The 19,540-nt window shown below is 31.8% G+C and overlaps 3 protein-coding genes and 1 non-coding gene across 5 annotated transcripts in view; 3 read left to right on the top strand and 1 right to left on the bottom strand.

Moving 5' to 3' along the window:
* Positions 1 to 8,928, top strand: part of LOC125875543 (norbelladine synthase-like) — a 51,335-nt gene extending 42,407 nt beyond the window's left edge. The window contains exons 2-3 of the mRNA XM_049556529.1: positions 7,786 to 7,963; positions 8,474 to 8,928. Of these exons, the coding sequence (XP_049412486.1) occupies positions 7,792 to 7,963; positions 8,474 to 8,751 (450 nt within the window). The 5' untranslated portion in view covers positions 7,786 to 7,791 and the 3' untranslated portion in view covers positions 8,752 to 8,928. The remainder of the gene's footprint in view (positions 1 to 7,785; positions 7,964 to 8,473) is intronic.
* Positions 965 to 1,067, top strand: LOC125878093 (U6 spliceosomal RNA). The gene has a single exon (XR_007447709.1). It is a non-coding gene; the product is annotated as a U6 spliceosomal RNA (small nuclear RNA).
* LOC125875542 (norbelladine synthase-like) lies at positions 1,250 to 2,823 on the bottom strand. The gene is made up of 2 exons (XM_049556528.1): positions 2,435 to 2,823; positions 1,250 to 1,734 (listed from the first exon to the last, which is right to left on the bottom strand). The coding sequence occupies exons 1-2, from the start codon at positions 2,616 to 2,618 to the stop codon at positions 1,445 to 1,447; spliced, it is 474 nt and encodes a 157-aa protein (XP_049412485.1). The 5' UTR covers positions 2,619 to 2,823; the 3' UTR covers positions 1,250 to 1,444.
* Positions 8,929 to 11,261: 2,333 nt separating the features above from the next.
* LOC125875530 (probable galacturonosyltransferase 6) lies at positions 11,262 to 18,159 on the top strand. Of its 2 annotated transcripts, none has more exons than XM_049556513.1 (9): positions 11,262 to 11,744; positions 11,850 to 11,884; positions 13,103 to 13,144; positions 13,236 to 13,374; positions 13,498 to 13,574; positions 14,458 to 14,705; positions 15,441 to 15,798; positions 16,858 to 17,373; positions 17,552 to 18,159. In XM_049556513.1, exons 1-9 carry the CDS (start codon positions 11,627 to 11,629, stop codon positions 17,825 to 17,827), a joined length of 1,809 nt encoding a protein of 602 aa, XP_049412470.1. In that variant the 5' UTR covers positions 11,262 to 11,626; the 3' UTR covers positions 17,828 to 18,159. The 2 variants fall into 2 exon arrangements, with proteins under 2 accessions (XP_049412470.1, XP_049412471.1); XM_049556514.1 differs by having other exon boundaries at positions 14,473 to 14,705.
* Positions 18,160 to 19,540: the final 1,381 nt, after the last annotated feature.

The following is a 19,540-nucleotide window of genomic DNA, read 5'->3' on the forward strand; positions in this document are numbered from 1 at the left end:
CCAAAAATGCACTAATCTTGGAAAAACTAACACACTCGTATCGATGTTCTTAAAGAGTCCGAGCAATATAGTCATACACCATATGGAAAAAAAAAGAAGAGTTTTAACAATATGCACTAGTAGTGACTACCGAGAGTTGTGATGGGATGAATAAGATTTCTGCACTTTAAATTAAAAAATTTGGGTTCGAGCCTTTGAAGATGGAATGTGTCATTTTTATGACCAAAAATACATGACATTAAAGAACAAAATATGAAATTTAAAATAGAAGAGTTTTGCCTAGAAATATATTATTATTTTTAAACGAATAAAATTAAACATATATGTTTATCATATAAAATCGATATTAAATTGTTAAATATTGATTTATCTGTTATTAATCAATATTAATTTGGTCATCAGCTTAATCATTAAGATTTCACATGAAAAAATTTCTTCAATGAAAATTACTTAGAAACAAAATGACAATCCAAATGAACCATTCATCTTATGAGTTTGTACTTTGTAGATTGCATCTTACTCAAAAGATGACATTAACACCTTATAAAATTACTTTTGAGATAATAAGAAGTAAAAGTATGTAACTACAATATATCGAAGGGTATAACTATAACTTACTAATTTACTATCAATTATCGATTAATACATAAAGAAAGAATCCAAACCGTAGAACCGATACCCCAATAAAATAAAAGTACCTATGTCATTATTAAAACAGTTAAACCAATAACTTATTACCGATAAATCAATAAATATTATTCCGATTCGGGTTTTCGGTGTTGAACTGTTTCCCCATCGATGTCATTGAAGCAAGAGAAATAAGAAAGAAGGCCGGCCCATTCAGATGGAAGATCCAGGCCCAGGCCCAGGCCCGCAAAAGAAACCCAACAAGCAAATTCTCCCTCATCGATTGCATAAAGCTTCTTTGTCTAGTTTATATGGCGGAATATTAACGTGCATGCTTGTCCCTTCGGGGACATCCGATAAAATTGGAACGATACAGAGAAGATTAGCATGGCCCCTGCGCAAGGATGACACGCACAAATCGAGAAATGGTCCAAATTTTTTTTGTCCAATTTTGGTCTGAAATTTCTTCAAACATTTGACAATTTTTTTGCGCTATTTCAAACCTTTCTCCTAATCGGACAATAATCAATTAATTGGGAATTCATCTTCAGAGCTAAGTCCCGAAATACTCAAAGTTTAATTAAATATATTGGATGTTGATAAACTAATGCACAATGAAAAATATTAGATTTTGCATATTATTATTTTTGCATCACATAATTAATTATTATGTGTGAAATGTTGTTCGATATGATACTACAACAACAACATACTCAGTGTAATATTACAAGTAAAGTTGAATTTGATAGAAATAAAAATAGAAATTTGGTCATCTTAATGAATTAGATGCTATGACTTAGCTTGATAAGAGACTCAATCATATATGTGTCTTGTTTGTTAAATAAGCCTTGGCTGATCTGATGACAGTTTGCAATGGCTCAAACATAGTGAATGCATGACTTGCAAGTTTCACATCTTCAACTTCATAATTTACTGTAAATTTTGTGATGCATGAATTTTCATCTTTCTCATTCACTTCAAATCTAATTCCATAAAAAGTAAAGCCAAGATCAACATATCCACCTTCAATCACTTGAGATTGCTTGTATCTTTTTTCATTGTCTACTATGTTGAATCTCTCCTTGAAATAAGGTATTCCTGGTGTACCTATTTTAACAACAAACAAAAAACATAATTAATAATCATTTAATTAAGTTTCTTGATGGTGTTACTAATGTTTTTATAAATGTTAGTGTTTATTCTTTTCTTGAGTCGAAGGTCTTGTAAAAACAGACTATCTATGGGTAAGATATGTGCATACTCTATCCTACACAGACTTTACTTGTGGGATTACACTGACTGTTGATTTTGTTGTTGTTCATTTAATGAAGTAAATGATTCCCCTTTGTTACCATACTACATCTCACACGCTGAGTTAATCACTAAAGTCTTATACAATTTTATGTTGGATGTTTTTTGATGGGGGATCGTATAACCCGAAGCACTAGAATGATCCAACAATCACGAAAGGGAGTAGAAGTACCTACTACTATAACATACTACACTTGGCTCATATGAAACAAGTCTTGTCTAGGAAGCAGAGCGATCTCATCTTGCTTGTTTCTAGCAAAGTTTCTAGCTCCAATATATAAACACGAGAGATTTGATTTTGTAGCTCATTACGAGTGTGATTTAAGCTATATGACCTTTATTCTACATAAGAGGAAAATATAACACATGGGATCTTTAAATGAAAACACAAGATCTTCATTGAATCATATATTTTCTATTCAGATTGTAAGTGGACTTAAGATATCATTCCCTCGATGAATATCGTATCTAAGATGATTAGATTGATTTTGCGTACCTTCAGGAAAAGTGATTTTGAGGACAGTTCCAGTACTACCATCACCTTCAATCACATCAACTTTATTAAGAAGAGTAGGCAACTCTTGCACAATGAATCTAGACAAATGTAATGTTCCATAGAGCTCCCATGCTACATTTGCAGGCACATTCACTTCTATCTCATCTGAAATTGTCCCCTTCATATCGTCCTAACGGTGGTGATTGATACTAACAGAGTACACGCAGAATTTTTAGTAAACAATGATTCGTGAAAGAATGTTATTATGAACTTGTTTTATGTTATGTTTTAGTTAATCTAGTGGTATTTATAGTAGTACAACATGTTAAATTTACAAAAATGTGTAAATGGCTACAATTGCCAAGTTTGAATTTGGACTCAAAAGACTTCCATCTTGGCTGCTGGAAAATATATATTATAACATAAAATATGTTGTGCCTTTAATTTTTTATTAATCGTGTGCTATTAAGAATAGATTATATATAATTGGTATTCCTAAGTCAATATTGCTCCAACTGATCTTTGACTAGGGTGATCTATACATTTATTACAATGTATAAATCACGTAACGTGATATATCTCCCTCGAAATATAGTATCCATCGTGGCGCGCGATACGTCCCTCAAAATGGTACATCCTCTTATCACATAACACTTATCACAACCACATCTCAGAACCAATGCAAATGACATGTTCACACAAATAATGAGAAGATGGCCATTTTCATAACAATACACAATTCACAACAATACAACCGTGATACAACATCAACAATGATTCAACAAGCCTTTCAACCCAGTCTTAAACATCACACATCAACAATTAAACACATTGTCTTTTGTTACCCTTTTTGCATCATTAGAAAACAATCAATATGTACAAGTCAATCCATCATCAAGTCTCATTACCCCCAAACACATATCACAAAGAAATACACGAATCCCATACACTTAACAAGGATTTAGAAATTCACTTGCCTCAAATAGTCGAACAAACACTCCGAGACTTGAGTCTTCCCTTTTCGTTGGACTTCCAACTCAAAGCAAACTATTCATATTAAAATCACAATAAGATTTCAAAATTAACAACACTCATATTATTATAGGTCTAGCCTAGACCCAAAAACTCACTCAATTTATAATCAAGTTCCTAATCTTGGTGCCAATTAACATGTCCACTCTCATGTTTTTTTCCAAATTTCAAGCCTAGGGTTAAGTCCTAACTCCTCCAATACCATAATCTAATGGTATTCATATAATATAATATATCATTAATTTATTTAATTTATCACAATGTATTCATAATGGCAATCATTGGCCAGCATCACATGAAGAATGGTCACTTACAATCCTTTGTTCTTAAAAATTTCCAACACTACAATATACACATGACCAAAACCTTTAACTAATCCACAACTCCAACAACCAACATGCTACAGTGCATCGGCGTGCACTCCAATTTCTTCATCCAACATTATTTAATATATAAAATGGGTACAGATTGAGATAATTGATATTTAATGGCTTCCCCACAACCCCAAAACCAATTAACATATTACAATTCGGTCAACTATATATACATATCTAGTATATATTTGTACAAGGATAGAAAATTAATTTTATAGATTTTGTTCTTATCTAATACTCGTTGTTTCCTTTGTTGAGGTCGCATAAGTTCTTCACAAACTTCTCAGTTTTTGCTTTCCTCCGCATAGGTGAGTTTCTACCTCTCTTTTTCTCTTTCTCAAATTGTGGGCTAATATTATGTTAAAGCCTACTAACTTATTTTGTCATGGGTCAAATAGTATAGGGTATTAAATTGGGAAAATTGTATGAAATAGCAAACTATTAATTCAAATTAAATGCTATAGCCATAGTTTATTTTATTTGTAATTCGCAGCAAACATTTCATTTTTTTGTCATCTGATTCGGTATACAATTAGTCATTTTATACATTTCGGTATAAAATGCGTTTGTGTTTGTATAAAGCGAGAGAAAAGTGTATATACAAATACAAATACATATATTTTCGTCCTATACACTTATAATTATACAAATACAGATTTTATTATACAAATTATAATGTATAAATGAATTTATACAAAACTAGAAATTTGTATAAAATTGGATGTATATAGCGAATTATACAAATCAAAAGCTCCATAGCAAACATAAAATTTGCTATGGAGTGCAATTATGCAAACTATAGCTATAACATACAAATATGATTTTTATGTTTGCTATATGTGAAAGTTACTCTATTAAATTATGACATTGACCCATTAACCACCAACTAAATAAATAATTTATTTAATATATACCCATCAATTAAATAACCGCAGTTATCGAATAATTTAAAATTTTCAAATCAACTTCATCGACTAATCAAATTTTACTCGGGGCAATTATCAAGAGGGATAAAACGCTAATTTTATGAAAATTCTCAAAAACGACCTTCCGGGTCATTACATTTTTTTATTTTGTCAACACTTTTAAAATAGAGTTCTTCTCTTTTTTGTTTCCTTTTTCTCTTTCTAGAATTCTTTTCATACGTAATTCTCTCCCCAATTTCAATTCTTCTCCTTAATTCAATTTGTTTATGAAAATCAGATATAACAATATGTTTTTTCATGGAGACTTCTAAAAATCATCTTTATATATAATCTTGTTCTTGTCAAATTAATTGTTGAATTTCATGATTTGTAGAATTGAAGTTTTTTCAATTTTGTTTTTGCGAAGATTTAGGTTATTCAACCTTCTTTTGTTTTCTTCCTAAAATTATTTTTATATGTATATTTGCTTCTCTTCTAAATTTTCTCTTATTCTCCTTAATTTACTCTGTCTATGCAAATCAAATATAATTGTATGTTTATTGATTTATTCTTCCAATAATTTCTTTTAATATATAATTATGTAGCATTTCTTTCCCCATTAATTTTGAAAATTCATGATTTGTGGAACTAAAGTTTTTAAAACTTGTTTTGGCGAAAATTCAGGTAATAGTTTTTTGAAATTTTTGTTCTCAATTTCATGGGTAAGAAAGATCTTCGTAAAAAATCAGAATGTTGATTTTGATGAATACAACCCAATGTATACCAATGAATTTCAATCTCAATTTAAATTAAAGTATACACGTTTATTATGTGAATACAAATCACTGAATATACGATGGATACGAACTAATTTATACATAGTGTAATTATCGTATACATAAACAAAATCACATGTACAATTAATGAATAAAATTTATATATGTATCATATTAATCTCATTCTTGTATTCATTATAGTAATACGTATAATTTATGGTAATATTCTTATGTATACACTATAAAGTTTATGTACACATGCTACAATTACTGTATACATCAATAAAATTTACACGTCTATTTTTATGAATATTTTTTTGTGTATACATATTTTTAATTTTTATGTATACATTATGTAATTGCAACTTTAATTATTGTATAGTTTATGCATATGTATTATTACAGTTTCTAATAAAATGTCATTTAATATTATTTGATTAGTTATGGTCGATTATGTGATAATTAATACACGTTAGAGTATTAATAATACATTTTCTTACCTTAAAAGTAGTCACAATCTTTTAATAAGTTATTTAAAGAATTTTTAAAAATTCATTCCTTAAAAGTTGGTGTAACCTTTTTTTAATGGGTTAATATATATATATATATCACTTCTTAAAAGTAGGCAATCGGTTTTCTAATAAACTAATTATTGTTGATTGGTAAAAAATAATAATTCATTAAATTACAATCAAATATATCTTTATATTTCTGTAAATTGCGTTACTATTTTTTTTTTTAAATACACAGTTAAATAAAGTTGAGTTTAAGAATTTAAAGAGATTGCAAAGCTAACTTCCTTAATTATAGGAGTTAAAACAAGGAAGAAAAAATAATCCCACATCTCCTTAATTAATGCGAGTTGGTTGCACATGATAAAAAAAAAAAAAACTATAAAAAGTTGGTTTTATTTCTTTTAGGCTAATACGTGCTAATTTTGTTTTAGACTATTAATTGCTAATTAATATTGGGCTATATATTCAACTATATATAATAATTGTATGTCTCTGTCAATTCCTCGTAATTTTTCAAAAATATTTTTGTCACCTATAAAAATGGGTTGTGACTTAATTTGTATTAATGGACCACTTAGGATGGGCTGTATAATTGGGCTTTCAAAGTCAATGTCGCTCCAACTGATTCTCCTTTTAGACGAGCTTAGTCTTTTTCGATGAGTTTAAGTTTTACGTACTAATGATATAAAATAAATATTTATATAATTAGATCACTTGTAATAATATTTTAAATTCAATGAAAGATCAGTGTATAAGTTTCTTACACCACTTAGAAATAGACTATATAATCGGTTGATCTTTGATTTTTTTTCCTCTTTAGCAATCTAATTTATGCCTAGTGGCACATAATATCAATTTGTTAACAAGATAAGTAGAATAAAAATAACACAAAATCTTGTCAATGTGGCAAAATTTGTGAACAATTGAATAAAACAACAATTTTTGCCATGCGTATACAATTTGTACCAGAATATACTCGCATAACCATTATAACTCACAATATATTTTATCAATTCAGTAAAACTTTGTGAACGTTTTGTATTCAAATTATTCCCCGCCTTACATAACATGAGAAAGAAGATAAAACTAGTCAAAATTATGCTATTTATACATAAATTAGTAAAAATTATGCTATTTTACGTAAATTGTCCATTTTTACGTAAAATAATAAATGGGGATAAAATTTAAACAACTAAAAAAATATCCAATTTTAGCAAAATAGATGTCCCCATACAAAAGCCCTGGCATACAAGGAAGTCACGTCAACCAATTAAAATATGAAGGCCGGCCAATTATGATTATGCACTTGTGGTTGAAATTTATCTTTATCAACTTATATATCATCAAATATTAATAAGAGGCCAGAAGCAGATTCCACTTCGTCGACATGTCTGTTTCATATCGAAAGTATTTTTAAAAGTTTAAATTTTATATCGAGAGTATTTTTTTGGAATTTCAATGTCTACACTCTAAAGGTGTTTTTCCTATATTTTGTCGCTGATAATTTGGTCTCACATCAATAAAAGATGCTTTATCAAGTAAATGAGACTCAACATAGGCAACATGAACATCCGTCAAATTATAAGAAAATGTGTTTTTTTTGGACTGACTAAAAAGAAAAACGTGTCTCATAAATTGAAATAGAAAATTAATACATAAGGCCATTTAAGTATGGTTTGTTGGACCCCACTTTGCATCTAGTATTTTATATATATAATATGTGTGTGTGTCTCATAGCAACTACTATAAAAAAACATGTTGGGGAAATTTACAGAGCAAGTACAAATAAATGCAGCAGCAAGTGAAGTTTGGAATCTCTATGGCTCTAATGAATTTCCAAAATTTGTTGTTGAAAAACTCCCACACATTGTTGAAAAAGTTGAGTTGATTGAAGGCAATGGAGGAGCTGGTACACTAGTGCAAGTTAGTAAGTTACTAATCTACTTCAAACCTCATAAAATTTATCTACCGAATTTACATCAAATCAATAAATATAAGATACGTATCTTGCATACACACAATTATCTCTTCCATTTTCCTATTCTTTTATAGGTGACGTCGTCCATAGTAATTACTTACTTGTAGTTGGTGTTTACACCCAATCAATTAATTCTACTTATATTACGCAACAATCTTATACCTCCTTCATTCTATTTTGTTCGATATTATTTTCTTTTCAGTCCTCGTAAAAAAGAAGTGACATATTTCAATTTATTTCCTTAATGAGAAGTCTTTATAGCCACACAGATACTACGACATGCATGTTGAAGAGCACATGTTTCAAAAATTTTGTATCCACACCGATGTTATGAAATATTTAAGACCATAACTTTTAAAAGTCTTTTTTTCCTTTTCAAATTTTATGTCAAGTCTAACTTCGACTGATTACAATAACTTGGATTAGCTATAACTTTATTTTTTGGACAAAATGTATTAGGTTTACCTGGAAATCCTCCATATAAAGAGAAGTTTGTGTTAATGGATGATGAAAAAAGAGTGAAGGAAGTAGAGATTGTTGAAGGTGGATATCTTGATCTTGGATTCACTTTCTATGGAATCAAATTTGAAGTCATTGAGAAAGATGAAAATTCATCTTTCATCAAACTTACAATTGATTTTGAGACTAAAGATGTTGAAAATATTCATCTTACTATTCCCAACCTCCAAGCTTTTCTTGCCATCATGAAAGCTTCTGCTGATTATCTTGAGAAATAATATTTTTATTATTATTATTATTATTATTGGATTTTTTCATAGTTTATGTTGTTTTCCATTTTACTAATTTCTTCTTCTTGTTATTTCTCTTTCCTGTAATGTATTGTATTATGATGAACTTGCTATTGGATGTTATTATTTTTTGTCATGAATAAAGTAAGATAAGGTCATTGTTTATTGCTTATATAATCTTGAAAGGAATGTCAAATAAGTGTGTTGGATTTGAATTTGGGCATTAATATAATTTGTGTTAATATATAGATGAATCATCCCGACTAATAAAATGAAATAGAAATTTATAAGATCAAAGTTTGTTACGGACTTGTCCTTTATATGTGTAGTTTCACTTGCACGTACCTCGACTTATTGTATAGAGCACTAACTATCTCCAATCAACACAAGTATCAGGTTAATTTGTTCATCAAGCTTGAACGGATGAGAAGGAATTACCTAATATTTTTTTGCTATCGTTGGGTTTTAAATCTAAGACCTTATGATTTTCAATCAATTTCATTGATCGCTAAGCCAGTGGCAAAGCCCAAAATTTCGCTAAAGTTGTTCAAACTCTATTATATATGCATTGAAAAGTAATTTTTATCCTATATAATTAGCATATATCTGTAAGTTCACTACGTAATGTTTCAATGAAAGGTATTCAACTATCCGCCTTTCATTATACTAATCTCAAAGCACAATATTAAATATATTTCTATGTATTTAACAAAATTGGGCTTCATTTAGATGGGACTAAAACAAGAAATAAAAGGAGTCCAGGCCCGTTGTTTGAATATACCCAACGAGCAAGCTAATTTCCCACATCGACTTCACAATATTCTTTATCTTAACTTTTTTTATAGTAGCTCTGCTCGTATCCTACTTTTCTTATACGTTTATGATTCAAATTGTTGATATGTGATATTTATCGATACAATTTATCCAAATATTATATTCATTAAACAATACAATACCGTACGACACAATATGTATACACTTTCCATTCTGAATGAAGGCCAGTTGTACCTGGACTTAACCATAATGGGCCGGCCCACTTAACCAATAGTTGTGCCATCTCAATTACTATTTAATAGAGAGATGCTAAAAGCTAAACATGTTTTAATAATAATTAGCTTCTTTAATTACTTGAAAATAAAATATATGTAAAGCAACCAAATAATTTTTAGGCTAGTTTTGTTCTCTTGTTCATCGGTTCAATGTACTTGTGAGATGTTAAGTTTTCTAATTTATAGCAATTTGTTGCAATTTGTTTTTCTTTCCGAGTTCCTAAATTGAAAAAATAATAATACTAGGTATAGATGTGATGTAGTCACCTTGAAATTTCTCATGAATTTTATTAAATTATCGTGATTGTATAATATTCAATCAACACGATCTAAAGCAAATTCACTCTTCATAACTGATCAATACTTCATTCAAACAACATAAACATTTGCTTGACCCATTGACAAAAATTTATAGTTTTATGATTTTTAAATTTTGTAAAATAAATAAATAACGCTATCATTATTTGGATGAATAATTACTTATTGCTCTTATATCGGAATATCTTAAGCAATTACTCTATTGTGTTGTTTGAGATCTTCGAGAACAATTAGATAAATTTTTTTAAAAAAAGTTAATCTCATCTTATATTTCTGAAATAACAAATAACTTGAAATAACTATTTACAAAAAGCATGACAAATAATTCAAGATAGAGTTAGTGTTAAGTTGAACGAGCGACTGAATTGGTGGAATGAATGATATCTCATCAAATATGATTTCCCCACTTTTCCAATCGGGTTCACCTCGCACAACTTATATATCTTCTATATAATTTGTGAGTTATTACATAGGAGCGGGTTTAAGGTGAATACCAATACAATATGTACACAATAATCATATATATATATATATATAAAATAGAACCTTAGGCCCGCCTACGTGACGCCCCCACAAACAAGAATTCCCTTCTAATTTATTTATTTACAAAATTAGCATTCTCCTTTCATAAAAAACTGTGAAATTTATGAAAAATTGTGACTTTAATGAAAATTTGCGACTTTAATGAAAAGTTGTGACCTTTCCGAAGGATTGCAACTTTTCCAAATAGTTGTAACCTTTCCGATAAGACACAATAAATATTTGTTCACACTACACTTTGTTGTCTATAAATAGAAGAATTTCCACTAATTTTAAAACAACGAAAATTTTGAACCTCCTCTTCTTCTTCACAATTAAATATTTGTGTACTTTGCTCCTGTTCAGTGGCTCACTGATACCATTGCTTATGTTAAAGATCTTGATATGTATTTTTACAGTCATTAATTTATGTTTATGTTACTAAAGATAAATGATTAGATCTAATAATTTTCATTTTTCTTTACATTATTAATGTTTGTTACTATGTAATCTTATATGTAAGATAATATAGTGTTTTAGTTTTAATGACTGATATATTTTAAGTATTATTATATAAATTTCATGATATTAAATTTCCGCGCGTCATTTTACTAGTTGTATAATTATACCTAACCTAAAGTTAATTCTCCAAAAAGTATATAACTCCATTTTTTACTCTCTCTCCCTCTCTTGAAATCTCATTTCCTTCACCTGCACTTCACGGGTTCTCACGAACATGGCACCCCCCATCAATCTCCGCTTTCATCGCCTTTCTTTAATCAAAATTAAATCTTTTTAATTAAAAAAAATTACCCAAATCGATTCCATTTGACCCAGAAGACAAAAAACCAGAAAAAAAAACCCTAGTTGCATTTATATTTTTTTGTATCAAGAACTGTGTATTTTGATATACCCTTTATTGAATCTGAATCGATCCAAAAACCCCAAGTGTTTTTTGAGTTAATTACATGTCTTAGATGAGGTTTACTCGAAGATTTACGAGGATTTTTATTATCCTCTGTTTGATTGCTGTTTTTGTTACAACTCCAATCTTGTTGTTTTCTTCACATAGGTTGATTCATCTTGGTTCTGATGGTAATGGTTTTGTTTATATGTGTGTTTTCAAGTTGTTTGGGTTTTTGGGGTTCTTTTTGTTTTTGCTAATTTGATTGGATTTTGTTCACATTTGGGTTGTTGCAGCATCGAAGGAGTTTGTTGGAGATTTATCAATTCTGGTAAGATTTCTACTGTTACTGTTTATTGCACTTTGATTGTTGTATTATTTTGTGGTAATGGCTTTTCCTTTTTCAGTATGTGTTGTCATGCTTTCTTTAGTTTCGAACTGCTTTTCAATGCTTTTACTTGAGATGAGATGTAGGGGTAAGGTTTGCTTATACAATACTCTGCCCAGACCCCACTTGTGGGATTACACTCTGTGTCGTTGTTGTTGTAAGATTTCTTTTCCTTTATTCAGATTTTGTTGTGGGTATTGCTTGTTTTGGTGTATGTTGTTGAGAGGAAGTAGATAAAGCACCATAGATTATTTTGAACATTTGATTTTACTATTCTACAATGTGTTTGCTAGTAATCAGTAAGAGCTTTTTGAGGGGAAGTAGATAAAGCAACATAGATTATTTTGAACATTTGATTTTACTATTGTACAATGCGTTTGCTAGTAATCAGTAAGAGCTTTTTTTTTTAATAGCTGAAGTTGTTTTTTTGGTACCCTTGTTGTTTGCCTATTTTCGACCTGGTGTAAAAGATAAAGCTGTTAATGGTCCCCATACTTCCATAAGTTCCATTTACCCTGTTGCTTTGTTTTGGTATATGTTGCTGAGGGGAAGTTGATAAAGAAGCATATATTGTTTTGAACATTTGATTTTACTCGTGTAAATTGTTTTTTTTTGTTTTTGATAAAGGTAACTACTCGTGTAAATTGTGTTTTCTAGTAATTCGTAAGAGCTTCTTTTTTATAGCTGAAGTTAGTTTTTTGGTACCCTCGTTGTTTGCATATTTTGGACTTGGTGTAAAAGATCAAGCTGTTAATGGTCCCCATACTCCCATTATCCTGTCCCTTTGTAAAGGCAAGGATGCAGAGTTTTCTGTGAGAAGAATTATCTACTTATTGCTTGTGTCAGTTTTTGACTGGACCTCGAGTTTTATGATGTTAGTTAACTCATACAGAGTATATTATTTAAGTAGTGGTAATCAAATAAAAATGTCGAAGTAGTAGCCGTTGTCAAGTTAGTTTGATAGAAAAGATCATATCAAAGTTAAAAATTTGAATGCTTTGGAAGTTCTATAAAGATGAAAAGAGTGTCATGTAAATTGAAACAAATGGAGTCTATTGTATGGGATCTGATTGAGATTTTTCGTATTTGGGTTTTGATTGGAGTTGATGGATTATATTGTTATGATATGATCTGACTGATATTTCTATTTCTCCATTTCAGAAGCACAGGATAGAGGTTCAGGCGCTTAATGCAGTTCAACAGGTGATATAAACTCTATATAAGTTCTTACAACTGTGAACATCCACTTGAATAGAACTTATGTTTGCAAACCTTTTTCTGCTGTTTGGTTTAGGAAGAAGTTGAAAACCTCAAAGAACCGATCTTGGATGTCTACCGAGATGGAAACCAAATTTCTGCAGTCAGTTTGTATACCATTGATAAGAATGATAGTCTTGGTCAACCTAAGAATGTCAGTTTGGCGGGAAATAATGGTAGTTTGATTATTCAGATGTTCTTTACACACACACACCCCACCCCACCCCCACCCCCACCCCGGGCATTTCTTTTCATTCTACAACTAGAAATTAATTGTACACATTCCTACCTAATTTCAGTAACCACACATGATTCGAAGAAAGAAAGTCAACAAAGTTTACCAGAGGAAACACTGGCCACACGAGAAAAGGCATTGGTATGTATGGAAGTCCAATGGACGCTACATCAAAGATCTCATTCATTTAGTGTGAAATTTTCTTCATCATTCCTTTTATTTATTTATTTTATTTGATAAATAGATTTCAATCTTTTAATTAGTACAGTAAAAATCATAGAGTTGCTGTTGGTGGAATCATTTGCAAGTAGAGCGCAATGGTTACAAATCATTCATATAGTTGATCCTGAAATTTGGCGTAGTGGAACGGTTGATTAAATTTGAAAGCCACTAATGTTGTTTGTCCAGAGCTTGAGACTAATAGATGTACTTTTATTATTGTTTGGATAAAATAGAATTAATGGTGGTTATATAAAATATCACGTGTTGTTTGCAGCTTTAGAGTTGCATATGCATACAGCTGGATTCCTTTGTTTGGTGGTGTTTGAATTTTGAAGGTGTTGCTTTAACGTGGTGATTGTGATAATGTGTAGTAATAAACTATGTCTTCATGCTTTGGAACCTTACCAAGAAATGGTTTTCTTAGATTAAGTTAAATTAGCAAATTTAGATTTTGCATGTTCATGACGGTAGGGAATCTGTCGATTCGATGGTTCAGATGATTTTTTTTTGTTCTTTTTCTTTTTTTCCTTAATCAAAAGAAGGTTTGACTGAACGTTTATAAGAAGGGAGTTTTCATGTGCCATGCTCATTTATGATTTTCACTTTCCAAGATTGAGCTGTTGTGTAAAATAAATTGTGATAAAGTATAATATTAATTATTGTATTGAGGGTTTAAAGTAATATTGGTTTCTCTTTCCACTCGCTGTGAATGGTCGAATACTACTGGTCAACTCCTGGAATATGTTTTATGTATTTTGTTCGTGTTAACTGCAAAGCTCTGCATGTTATCACCTGATTTCAGTTGGTTGTATTGCAGGAAAAATCCAGGCCAAAAGAGGTTCAACACAGTCAGAATGTACAGTCTCATCCACGGAGGGCATTAGATGAGAGGGTGAAGGAGATTAAAGATCAGCTGATAAGGGCCAAAGCATTCTTGAATTTTGCACCGGCGGGTAGTAACTCTAATTTTGTGAAAGAGATAAAGCTACGAATTAAAGACTTGGAACGAGCTGCTGGTGAAGTTTCAAAAGATTCTGATTTGTCAAGGAGGTAAGATGATATTTCTTTCATCACTTTAACTCTTCGTAATAGACTAATAGCTATGACATCATCTCTTATTTGGACACAAGCTCAAACCTGGACACATCATGGAACCTGGCTGATTTGATATATGTTGGTTGCTCCACCGTAGCATAAAATCTGCTTGGCTTGAGTAATGGCTCTTTTTAGCCATTTTCTGTACCTTTTTTTTTTACAAGTGTGAGTTATGTTTGTACTTATTGTGTCTGAAAGAATATCCGAGAGAAGGTCAAAATTGTCAAATGAAATTGACAAATAACTTGGTGCTAAAGTTAATTATGTACACAAAGAATGTCTTTAATCTGTTATTGGTCCATGAGTAGTTGAGGAAAAATTGGTTGGTCTGGTAACTAAGTGTTGAATGTTGGCCAGCGAATATGTTTTTTCTCAGTCTTGAATTAAGTACTTAAGTGTATTTATTCTCTTTATGATTTTTTCCTGTTTTTTTAGTTCCAGACCTACATAGTGGGATTTCACTGGGTTTGTTGTTGTCCTGTTTTTTAGTTTACTTTTTGGGCACAGGTACTAATCTGTGAATGGATGTTTGGATGTATTGAGATAAAAATGGGTTCAGAAAGTGACAATAAGGCTTTTACTTTTGGATAGTTGATAGAATCTTTAAAATACGGAAGTATACTATTTTGATTGGAAACTAGGGAGCAGTTAAATGATGTATGTGTGATCTAAGAACAGTTATCATTCTAGGGCGATACAGAAGATGAAGGCTATGAGTGCAACCCTGTCGAAAGCCAGTAGATTGTTCCCTGATTGCTCGGCAATGGTGAAAAAACTTCGTGCGATGACGTATAATGCTGAGGAACAACTTCGAACGCAAAAGAATCAAGCTTCCTTCCTTGAAAATCTTGCGGGAAGAACTACTCCGAAAGGCCTTCATTGCCTCTCCATGCGGTTAACCACTGAATTCTTTGCCCTACAATCCGAGGAGCAGAAACTACCTAACCAACATAAATTTCAGAATCCAGATCTCCACCACTTTGCTGTTTTCTCTGACAATGTTTTGGCATGTTCTGCAGTTGTCAACTCAACTGTATCAACTGCTAGGGTGAGCATCTCCTTAATTTTCTTATTCTTGGCTTTTATTTTTCTTTTTTTCAATTTCTTACTACTTCCTCTCTTTCAATTTATGTGTATTACTTTCCTTTTTAGTCTATTTTAAAAAGAAAGCAAATTTTTATATTCAGTTCTCCTCTTTAGTTCCAATGTCTCACATGACATGTTTAAGATCACAAGATTCAAAAGATATTTTTGGTGCATTACACACATCTTTAATTTAAGACCACATCTTTAGTTTAAGACAACAAGATTCAAAAATCTCTTTATTTTCTTGATCTCTGAGCCAGTCATACCATTTTAAGAAAATGAACAGAAGGGAGTATATTTGTTATTCACGTTCTATTTTTTCCTTTTATGTTCTTTTCTCATCGTTACTTAATCTGCTGTGATCTTAAGATGATTAAGAATAGAACATAGGTATTTGGAGTAAATGTCATTTTGCACATGGCCTTTAGAGGAAAATTTTCATTTAGTATCTATGTTAACTGATGCTTACCTGTAAGCAGCTTTGGCTTCAGTTCGGAACAGAGTAATTCCAATTGTGCATATAAGTCCACTATCGACTTATGAGAACACATATGCTATTATTTGTTGGTGTCCTCACTTCTGCAAATAGAATTCCAAGAAGAACTATGATTGCAGTAACATTATCATTTGTAACTTATCATGCAACTGTCATGTATGGAAGGGCTAAACTCTTATGATTTTATAACAGTAGCTGCAAGGAGTAACTATTGATCCCTATATATATTTTGAAGACAAATTAAATAATCATGGTTATGCACAAATTTATACTATTGATTACTATAGATTTTACAACAACAACATTCCGAGTGTGATCCCATAGGGTGGGGTCTGGGGAGGGTAGAGTGTACGCAAACCTTACCCCTACCTCATAGAGATAGAAAATAGTTTTCCGACAGATCCCTGGCTCGAGCAAAGCATTTGAAAAAAGGGAATACAGAAACGATTACTATATATTTTGTAGACATAAATTAAATAATGATGGTTATGCACAAATTTATGCAAGTGTTTATGTATTTGGCAGGCTCCAGAGAAGATTGTGTTTCATATAGTGACGGATTCTCTTAACCTACCAGCAATGACAATGTGGTTCTTGTCGAATCCTCCTGGCAAAGCAACAATTCAGATCCAGAGCATAGACATGTTTGATTGGTTACCCAACAAGGATATTCTGCAGAAGCAAGAGTCTCTTGATCCAAGATACACTTCTCCACTGAATCACCTGCGCTTCTACATGCCTGATATTTTTCCTTCTCTCAACAAGATAGTGCTCCTTGATCATGACGTGGTTGTGAAAAGGGATCTAAGCGGACTTTGGCGCATCAACATGAAGGGTAAAGTGAATGGTGCGGTGGAGACTTGTCTTGAAGGCGAGCCGTCATTCCGGCGAATGGATATGCTCATCAATTTCACTGACCCCATGGTGGCAACGAAATTTGACGTGAAATCATGCACATGGGCATTTGGGATGAATTTGTTTGATCTGCAGGAGTGGAGGAAACGAAACTTGACTGGGCTCTATCACAAGTACTTGGAGCTGGTATGCACCTATATCCTATTGTTTGTTAATTACTTATGGAATTGACCAGCGATTAATTATATTCTTAGCTTCTCTATAATAATGTGTATATATAGTTTTGACTTATAGTTGTTTTATTATTAAACATTGTTCTCCTTCTATTCATCACAGCCTCATTTTTAGTCCATGCATTGTGCAGGGAAGTAATAGACCATTAATGAAAGCTGGTACTTTGCCCATTGGTTGGTTGACCTTTTACAAACATACACGTGCTATAGATCGGAGATGGCATGTCTTGGGGTTGGGGTACGACTCTGGTGTCAAACTGAATGAAATCGAGCAAGCAGCTGTGATTCATTATGACGGAGTTATGAAACCATGGTTAGAGATTGGACTCCAGAAGTTCAAGCCCTACTGGAAGAAACACGTTAGGTATGAACATCCTTTTGTGCAACAATGCAATATTCATGACTAGGAATTTTATCCTTTAGCAATAGGCCAAGTTCCACTTCACCACAATCACGTAGTGTAGGAACCCCTCGCGTTCACCTTATTCTTTCACACATTGATCCCGCAATTTTTAACTTGTAAAGTCCAACTTTTACGCCTCTCCTGCCCACGTTTATTTCCTGCTCAGCGGTCATAGAAATTTATCCCACAATAGCAATAACTTGGGACCTGATATTGACATGTCCCTGAGATTCCTGCAATGCTTGGACTTGCATGTATATTGATCTTGTAGAATGCTAAAAATGTTTCTTATGATTTACCAGTTGTAGATGAGATAAGAAATATATTTCTCTATGACATTCTTCTTTCTTGTAGAATGTATGTTGTTGGAGAGGGAGGGATTGCTTTGGAAAAAACTTATAGGGTGCACCTTATTTTTATTTTTTCAATCATCCGGTTCGGATACTCACAAACACGACTAATCTAGATTCACATTGTAGAAAGTCCATCATGGCTAGTGTTTTAACGTTCTCTACCAAAGACTTCATTCTCAAGGTTCGAACTTAAGACCTCTAGTTCAGTGTCTAGGATAACAAAATTTTATTCATAGCATTAAATTTTCAAAGTTTAAAATGTAAATCAATTATTATTACTATAAATATGGCCAGGATATTTTAAGACAATTTCCTAGAATGGCTCTCTGGATTCTGTATGTTTTGGGTAATCAACTAACCATCATTAGTGGATGTGATTATTGATTTGTAAATCATAACATGATTTTAAAGCAGACTCAATCATCAACATCAAATCTTAGTTTCCTCCTAATATCGGAATAAGACTTTTGTCGACTTTGAGCTGTTTTCAACCTTTTGCGAATCAGTCGGGAACGACTTGGAAAAGACAGTCTGGACCCAACGGAATCGACAAAACAGTCATTTGAGGTCGTTTCGTCAAAATGTCGATCAAAGTCAACACTTTAACAAAAAAACACAACAAAATGCCAAGAAGCGAAAAACTGACCCCCGACACCTTTGGGAATCAAACCAAAGGTTGTTCTAGACCAAAATCGACATTTCGGAGCTAGTCGCATTGACAAAATTTGATTTGAGCACGTTTACCAAGAAAGTTGACCCAAGTCAATTTTTTGACTAAACTCAAGGCTAAAACACCTAATCACATAGACTCTAAACAGAAGCTCGAAAACCTAAACCAATCATCACACTAGACTAAAAAGACTCTTTTAGAGCTGATGGAACTGACGGAATTTTTATCCGACGTCAGAATCTCCGAATGTTGACTGAAGTCAACTCTTTCAAGCATTAAGCTTCCAAAACTCAAAACTCGTGCCAAACTAAACGAAATTTTACCTAGTATAAAAACCATGTACTATGATATTTCCAGAGAAATCCCAAGTTTCTTTCCCAACAATTTCCCACTCTTTCTGTGAGGCAAAACCTCACCACACTACACTACACTCTGACACGAGAAGAGGACCAGGCGCTTTGTATCTTCGGGATAGGAGTTGGCGGTCTACTTCAAGAGAACTTCAATCTAATACTCATTATGGATCAACTCATGTTTCCACTCTATTTTCATTACAAGGATGTATCAAGTCAAGATCCGTTGTTCAAATCGAATCACGCCAATGTTATGGAAGTTTTTGAATCGTGTAAAATAATAGTAGTACCAAAAACAACACCTTCTATAATCATGGTTATACTTTAATAAGTCACATTCT

The sequence above is a fragment of the Solanum stenotomum genome, chromosome 9 (genome assembly GCF_019186545.1).
Source record: "Solanum stenotomum isolate F172 chromosome 9, ASM1918654v1, whole genome shotgun sequence".
NCBI lineage: Eukaryota > Viridiplantae > Streptophyta > Magnoliopsida > Solanales > Solanaceae > Solanum > Solanum stenotomum.